At 41.8% G+C, this 8,404-nt stretch overlaps 1 protein-coding gene across 1 annotated transcript; it reads right to left on the bottom strand.

The window, feature by feature from the left end:
• Positions 1 to 467: 467 nt before the first annotated feature.
• On the bottom strand, positions 468 to 4,053 carry LOC116044824 (complement C1q-like protein 2). Its single transcript, XM_031292325.2, has 2 exons — positions 3,139 to 4,053; positions 468 to 2,500 (listed from the first exon to the last, which is right to left on the bottom strand). The coding sequence occupies exons 1-2, from the start codon at positions 3,736 to 3,738 to the stop codon at positions 2,321 to 2,323; spliced, it is 780 nt and encodes a 259-aa protein (XP_031148185.1). The 5' UTR covers positions 3,739 to 4,053; the 3' UTR covers positions 468 to 2,320.
• Between the last annotated feature and the right edge of the window lie 4,351 nt (positions 4,054 to 8,404).

Below are 8,404 nucleotides of genomic sequence, written 5' to 3'. Positions count from 1 at the left end.
ATTATTATTTATTATCAAAATAGTTGCTGATTAATTATCTTCTGAATTGATTAATAAACATATAATTTGTTAATTGGCATTTGCAACAAGTAGAATGTATACTCTGTAAGATTTTTTTTGAACACTAGAATAAATATGTCATGTACTTAATACAATAAAATGTGGTTTTCAGTACAAAACAGACCCGTCTGAGAGCAGAATGGCGTCGAGGCTCACTGACTAAAAAATGTCTGCAAGCTACAGCGACACAAAGGACATTCAGGGAGGCACCTGGAACCTGTGAGCCAGAGTACAGGACACTCTCTTGCCACAGTCTGTAGGCTACAATGCAATGCAACGCATTCAGACAGGCAGCCTGTGGAACCAAATATGAACAGACAAATATATATATAAAAGCAGATTGCTTGCAGAAACATGTGGATCTGTCAGATTAAACAAACAACCATTGGATTTTCACACAAAGCAAAAACGTTTGTAACACAATATTTATTTGCATATATGACAACAAAATATAACCGAGTCAATAACGATGCGAGACATCCGTTTGTACTTTTCATGTGTGGTTATTGGGTTATTTAGTGAAACATTGAACACTACTCAAAGCACCATGATTTTGCTTGCTATAGATATCAAAATGGCCTAGACTTTTTGCATCTTATCTAATGCATTTAGAATGTGTTCCACTGACCTTCGTCACGTCAGACCATTTTAACTGATCGTATCTTCTACCACAGCTTATCTAGTTAAGGTGCGTGTCGGGTGAATTATGGAGAGAAAGGTGTACCTGTTGAAGTTGTTGCTCCCATTTTGCCATGAATACTGATGATGTGCTTACTTGTGGGCGATAAAAAAGACAAACTGGAGAATGAAAGTAATTCATGTGGCTGTAAGTGTCAGTATTTTAGCTCTGGTCGCAACCAGAAAGTGGCACGTCCTCGCATCTACGCAAAATATTTGGTTGTAGAAGCTTGATGACGTCTGTGAACTACTGTAACTGGCAAGCTAACTACTAATATGCTTGCCAGCCTGGAACATGCTAGCGCTAGTGAGTCACAAAAGCTTTCTGAGCTTCTCTGTGCTGTTTACTCCCCTTAGCATTTTGTTCCAAGCTAGCTAGCTTACTATCAGTCCCAAGCTTGTTAGTTTCGTCGCTAACAGGACAGTCAATTCACTGTTTAATTAAATGACGTATTGACTCCTGTCTCATAATTCTCTGCAAAGAACATCTCTTTTGTGAAACCGTTTATACTCCAACAGAGGAGGTTAAATAAAAGTGGACGGTGCAACACAGCTACGAAGCTACTATAGCTTCCTCCATTTTGGACTCTTCGGCTTTCTGTTCCCTCAAACGTTTACTGTTGGTCAGTGGCGCTAAATGTTCACGCAAGTTGAACTTCACGTGAAAAATGTATTTTACAACACGTCCTCATACCTAAACGACAGAATAGGTGGTTCTCAAATGACCACCAAAACGACATATGACCGTTCTATTCAACATTGTGAAACAGTTGCAAATTAAACACGTGGTTAACGTTGTGAAACAAAACTACTTGTTTAAGTTTAGGCAACAAAACTACTTGGTTAGGTTTAGGAAAGATCATGGTTTGGGTTAAAATAAGTTTGTCATGTAACTTACGCCCGTAGGGTAAAATAAATCAACGTTGATTTTTGGTTTCACACGGGACACGAACAGCAATCTTCTGAGGGAAAGTAAACTGTATTTGTTTGACCCATACCTCCTCAAGCGGACTTAAATTTGTCCCTCTTTATACCACGTCACCTAACTTCCGCCTTTGCTCCCGCCATAATTACTACGGCCAATAGAGGTTGCTGCCTGACAATAAACATAAATATGGGTCGTAACAAGCTGCACACACAGACGATCTTTATTTTTTGGTGAGGAAGGTCTGGTATTTACCCTGCAAAAGAATCCACTGATCATGGTGATTCCACTGAAGTTGCCATGAAATGTGTTGTGCTGGGGGCTCATTTCCCCAAAAGCATTTTAGAAATGTGTTCACCTTCATTCAAAGGAACTTAAGAAACATGATGCTTTCTCAGCTCGGAGCATGTACGGGGTGTTACTGTAGGTCTGCAGTATTAAGATTCATACTCTGATGACAGTAGAGCTGTTGACCTTAAGTTAAATCAAACACATATACAAAAGGTCTCTCACTAAATCAACAGAACATACAGTTGCAGATACACCTGTGTGTCGTGGCACCTATCTTCAAAATAGGAGAAACATATTGGACCATATACTTCAATGGAAACAGTTCTTTAGTGGTGATTACTGTCCGTGAAACCTGCTGTGCTGCGTTTAGTCGGGGTATAAGATGAAGCCAGAGAAGGTGCTGTACTTGTTGTTGTTGCCTCCGTGAGCTTTGCCGCCGTCCAGTTTGACGTAGATCTCGTCTCCCGAGTCCAAGTGCAGCACAGCGCTGTTGCTGGCGTAGTCGTAGTTCTGGTCTGCATCTTGAGCTATGGCACTGGCTCGTACCTGGGGGGGGGGCATTAGTTAATAACAGAATAGAAATAGAGACTGAGTAGAAAAGTTCATCTATGCCTGGAGGCAAAGTGAAACAGCAGTGGTGCAGCCTCAAAAATAGACACTCAAAGGGAAAAGGAATGTTGGGTAAATTAGGTTAAAACCACTACTAACCATTATAGGATAATGATAAATAATAGTAGGCTATAAAATAAAATTTGATCCAGACACTTTTTGAATTGAATCGCCTTGCAGCATCTATAATGTTAAGATTCATGTCTGACCCCTCATGCAGCTGGAGCTGTTAACATCTGCAGGAAGCACTAATTCAAACAGGGTTTACACACACAAACAGAGCATGCACACTGAGAATAGCAGTTATATAAGTCGTGTTAAGGAGAATAACAGATCGAGCCTCAGGCGATGTTGTGCACTTTTTGAGCTATATGCATATCTCAGTTGATTTACTGAGTAGGTTATAGGCTATGATAGTCTCTATTTAAAAAAAAAAAGACCAATTTTTCTCCTTCTTTTCTTTTATAAGTGGAAATGTTCCCTTAGATGTTTTCACAAGCGAGTCAAAGTGTGGAATTGGTTTCAAACTGATGGTCGTCATTATTCTTCCTATTGCTCTATAGGTCTAATCTTACCTGTCCGTTTTTGCACAAGTCGGCCCACATGCTGGTCCCGTCTCCTCCCCGCATCAACACATGGTAGGTGAAGAAATAGATCCCGGACACATGGCAGGTGAACTTCCCGGTGCTCGCATCGTACTGGTTCCCCAAGTTTGTAATCACGTCGTCAAACTTTAACACCTCATATCCCTCGTGTGGGTTCTTCAAACCGACGTAGAAAGCGATCCTCAAACTGTTGGCCGTGGAGTTCACACCGTCCGTCTCGCCGTTCTCAGACCCAACAGGTCCTGTTACCGCGGGGAAGGCGAGTTTACCGTTGCCGCGCTCACCCGGTGGCCCCCTCGGACCCGGGGGTCCTGGTTCTCCCGGCGGGCCCCTAGATCCCGGTTTACCCGGTCGTCCCGGCTCCCCGCGGCTCCCCTGCGCCATCGGCGGCTGCGGAGCGATGCCGTTTACGTTCTGGATCACCTCCATGGCGGTGGCGCCTCCCGGTTTTGGGGTGTACGGGTCGCAAACCATCCGACAGGTGCCCATCATTTCGTAGTAATGAGCGGAGGTGTCAGAGGTGCGGAGCAGCAGTAACGGGACAGCGACGGCCAGAGCCAGCAGAAGCATCGCGACGGCGGTCAGCACAAGGACCAGCCAGCACCTCCTCCGCGTGGCTCGGGGACGAAAGGACGAGAGGAAACCCGTGGAGCCGCTCTGGGGGGGAATTGTGACGGAGGATAGGGGGGTCTTTTAGGACGACAAAAAGAAAAAGAGATTACGTTAATTGAGTGCGCATCCCTGGTCCCAGCTGTTCTAATTGGTGGCTTTGAGCCTCTGGGCAGCGGCTGTGACCGGGGAGCGGGTGCGCGTCCTGGCTGGATGGATAGTTGCGCGCGGACAGCGGGGTCCAGCTGCAGCCAGCTGTGAAAATTACTGAGGATAAGACCGGAAGAAATGGGATGGGGCCTTCAAATTAAAAGTAGATTAAGGACGGGTTGCGCTTATGAAAAGAGAAAATATGTAAAAATAAAATAAAAATAGACATCAGTTACATTTAAAATTGTAAACTATGGTGTTAAATATGCACGGTTAGCGTGCAGATCAGAACCAAAACTGCATTTTTAATAAGCATTAGGATCTGACAGGGGCGTAGCACATAAGTCTGGGCCCTGTAGAAAGGCATTCTCTATGGGCCCCTCCCCGCATCCACAGCTATTCATTTTAGCATTTATTTGGGGCCCTCCTCACATGAGGGACCTGGGTACTCAGTCCCCTTTTCCACCCCCAGTCCAACACCCCTGGGATCTAAGGCTGCACTGTCTGGGCCACATTTATCATGTCTTCCATATAATTTGCAGTTATATGTCCCCATGCCAGTACATTTACTCAAGTAGCCTAGTATAGTGCAATTTTGAGTAATTATATCAATCAATCAATCAATCAATCAATCAATCAATTATTATTGAGTAATTGTACACTTGAGTACATTTTGCTTTATATTTCTATTCCACTACAATACAGAGGGTCAATTTGTACTTTTCACTCTACTACATGTAGCTTATTTGACAGTTATTAAGTAGGATCTTTGCTAAATTAATATTTTAAACAAAACGTGATCAGTTTATAATATATGATGCATTGTGATTGATTAAACTAGCCAAGAGCATGAAGCAGTTAAAATGAGCTGCAACCAGGGTTCAACACTAGCACCATTTAGCAGCCAAATGCTGGTAAAACATGCAAGTGGCTGGTAGATTTGCTTCACTCACCACACAATGGTAATCTACTGTTCAAAATTAACTTGCTGTCCACCAGCCAAATGGCTAGAGGACAGCAAGTTAATTTTGAACCCTGACTGCCACATGAAAGTACTGTGCATCATGACTAATGATTCAAGTAAATGCATAATTCAGTATAAGTAATGTTTCTGTACTTAAGTAAAACTTTGAATGTAAGACTTTTACTTAGTTTTACCTCTACACCAGGCTAACCACCAAATCCAATTTCAGGAAACATAATTATTGGACAAAACAAATCAGATTGCCAACAACGGTTTTATTTTTAAATGTGCAACAGGAAGTCCTCTATTTCGGTTTGACTGACTTGACAGTGGACCAGGTACCGCCAGAGTTTAAGTCTGCACAATTATTATTCAAGATGGCACTAAACATTTATTCATCAGTATGTATAGAAAAAAAATCTAAATCTTACACTTGAATGTATCAATCCATGTGTATATACATAGCCTTAAAATGCCAAATGATTGCACATTTATCTCACAAATCTCAACGGTAGCCTATGGAGCTCTTTATGTATGCATTGTTATGGGTGGAATAAATAAGAGGCCAAAATTACCATGCAGTGTATTCACACAATCCCCTTTTGGAAATGATGGTTTTAGAAAGAGATCCATACATTTTTCAGGTACATGATTTGGGATTTGGATTTATGTCTAACCCATCTAAGATAATGATAAGTCAGTGTTGAAAATGTATTTGTTTTCAAATCTTTTTGGGTGTTATGCAATCCATTATATGCCATCCATAATCACATCCAATAGACTCCCCAAATCAACAGAAATTAATTAAAAATGGCAAGAATTGTTATCATGAATTCAGCTTGACAAAAATAAGTTAAAGTTAAAGGTTAAAGTCATGTTTAAAGTTGTGATAACAGCAACTAAACACATCCACATATTTGACTCAGACCATGACGGGGTCTTTTCAAAGTCAGAACCAATGGCTGAAGGCAGGTTCACTATAGTGACATCAGATGACCAACTGCACACATACACACATGCAGACAGAGGGGGAGCAAGAAAACCACACGAGGGTGGGGGGCAGATAATATATGCAGGAAATGGACCCGAGATGTCTGACGGCTGTCGACACCTTTAGCTCCAAGCTCCCCAGCTGAAGGGACACATTTGATGTCTTGTTTCGCGAGGTGGAGCGCCACAGGCCTTGAATTTCAATTCTCCAACAAATTAAAATTCTTCTTGTGCACAGACAGTCATTGCTCTATTGCATACAAATTTGTCTTAAATACATCTTTAGCCTCTTTTGTTTATTTACCAGTGAGGCCACCGTGCACTTGTCCTAGCCGTGTGGTTTGAGAGCACAGCTGCTGAATAAGACTGCTATTAATGCCTCCCATTGGTTATTTCCAAGGACTGCAAGCTCGATAAAGAGAGACTTTGCTTATTGGAAATAAAAGCATCTATTGATTTTGTCCTAAAGCTCAAAAATTCCCCACGACGGAGCTGAAATACTTCAAAAGTGCAGGGTGGGAACTAAGCACCTGGAATTAGCGCACAGGCCCCACATCCACAACAGAGGCTTTAGAGCTCAAGGCGGTGCTGAAAAATCTTCAGAGGCCAGAGACAAGGCTTAGCTGAAGCCCTACAGTCACACTGCAGAAGCCTACCCCCCTCCCCCCTTTACACCCCCTAAGCAATTTCAACTCGTGCTCAGCTCAGCTTTAACTCCCCAGAACACGGCTCCAGCCCGGGCCGCTCATGTCTGAAGGTGAGAAAGAGCACGAGAGCTCGGTCCAAAATGAAATTGAGGGTTTAAATTTGAGGACAGTCCTTGGCAAAGCTGGAAAATGGACCTTTTTCACAGCAGACATTTTGACTTTGAAATTGATAACCTTAAAGATGGCTCAATTCTATCAAGTGTCCCAGTAAGCTATCTCAGTGAGTCAGCATGAACAATACCAGGGACTCATCTAAGTGGAATGCAGCCATCATTAATGGTTTTGAATACACCTGTGCTTTTCCTACTATGACATGTCAACATGTCTGCCGTGAAAAAGGTCTATTCAATTAGAAATTGTCATCTACCGCAAAAGACAACGCAAGAATCATCTGCAAAACAAAAACCCTGAACATAAGTATGCAGAACACAAAGAACATTGTGCTCCCCGACTCTGCTACGTACATGACTGCAGAAATGACCTTTACTCAGGATTAGTACAGTGAACTGTATCTTTAGGCCATGGTGAACCATGCACGGCACACTGTCCACATTATGCACTGCAGCTGCTGAGATTCTCCTACCCCGGGGCGCTGCCGTGCTTTTAATCACACTGCATGTTAGTGGACTGCTGTGTCACGAACCATACGGTGAGACAAATGAGTCAGTCCATCATCAGCTGCATTTAGACTTTAATTTAGTGAAATCATAGAAGTATTAACAGTAAAAATGTACTTTAAGTTAGAATCTTTAAGATTTCCATGACGTGTAACCCTGTTATTCTTTCTACAATACCCATCAAATGCATTCAGTTCGTATCTCTCTGTGTAGTTTTTTTTTTTGGAAGTGGCAGAATCCGCCATTCCCGTTCTGGATTAAGATTGCCTAGTTAAGCATGAGGCGTTCACACGAAAGGGTATCCAAAGTATTATGGCAGAGTTGCCCTTTTAAGAGTACTATATGATTCATCTTATTAAAATTATTGATGCATAAACAGGCAAGTATCATTTTAGTGTTGTAGCTTGTCGAGCAGGATGTCATTTTAACTACTGAACATTCTGTTAAGTCCATTGATTGAAGATAGGAAAAACTGGCAGCAGATGAAAACATCAGATGTGTTTGGAGCGATGAGGAGACTGTCACCTTCCTCTCATTAATACCTAAAACAAATGTCATATTTCCATCAAATTTTCTACATCGTTTTGTTTGTTTGGCGTTTGACTGCCACTCTTAATTATGTCATCTTGTTGCACCCTCTTCTACTGCAGTGGTTTAATGGCACTCCACTGTAGAGTTAGCGCAACCAACCATTTATCTTGATGTTTCCAACTCCTAATATTTACCTAACAGTAGTGGATGGAAATGTGCGGTCATTTTACATTTTCTTTCGCAGATTTTCTGGAAATCTGTTTAAAATTTGTTGGCAAAATATACTAAGGATTTAAGTTAACACTCTGATTCCATGACTCAGATATGATTGCAGATAGTAAGTAACTCCATGAGCTCATTTATGTGTTCATCAGTTGTTAGAGTCCCCTGGAAACTCCTTCTGTTGTGTAACTCAGTTTCGTTTTGTTCCATGCAACTTGCAGTGTTGCATCATTTGCTTGTGTTTTGTGTATTTGCAGACGTTTCCTTTAGTTGCAGGTTTTCTGAAGTCATAAACCTACCTCACCTGATGGAAAGACTTGAATCACTCTGATTTTACTTCAGAATGAATTATAGGTGAAACGGTGTCATTACATCCATTTAGGAATAGCAAAACATACTGTACTGTATTTACTCAATGTGGGAAACTTTCACTGAGCCACAACAAT

Source organism: Sander lucioperca, chromosome 24 (genome assembly GCF_008315115.2).
Source record: "Sander lucioperca isolate FBNREF2018 chromosome 24, SLUC_FBN_1.2, whole genome shotgun sequence".
Classification (NCBI taxonomy): domain Eukaryota; kingdom Metazoa; phylum Chordata; class Actinopteri; order Perciformes; family Percidae; genus Sander; species Sander lucioperca.
Note: the sequence above shows the minus strand (reverse complement) of the source record. Positions and strands in the feature narration are given on the sequence as shown.

What these genes read in the sequence shown, in the direction of transcription:
- LOC116044824 (XM_031292325.2), bottom strand. Translation starts at nt 3,738, where the DNA reads ATGCTTCTGCTGGCTCTGGCCGTCGCTGTCCCGTTACTGCTGCTCCGC. An exon ending in ACTTGTGCAAAAACGGACAG is followed by an intron (nt 2,501 to 3,138) that starts GTAAGATTAGAC and finishes CCCCCCCCCCAG; the next exon opens with GTACGAGCCAGTGCCATAGC.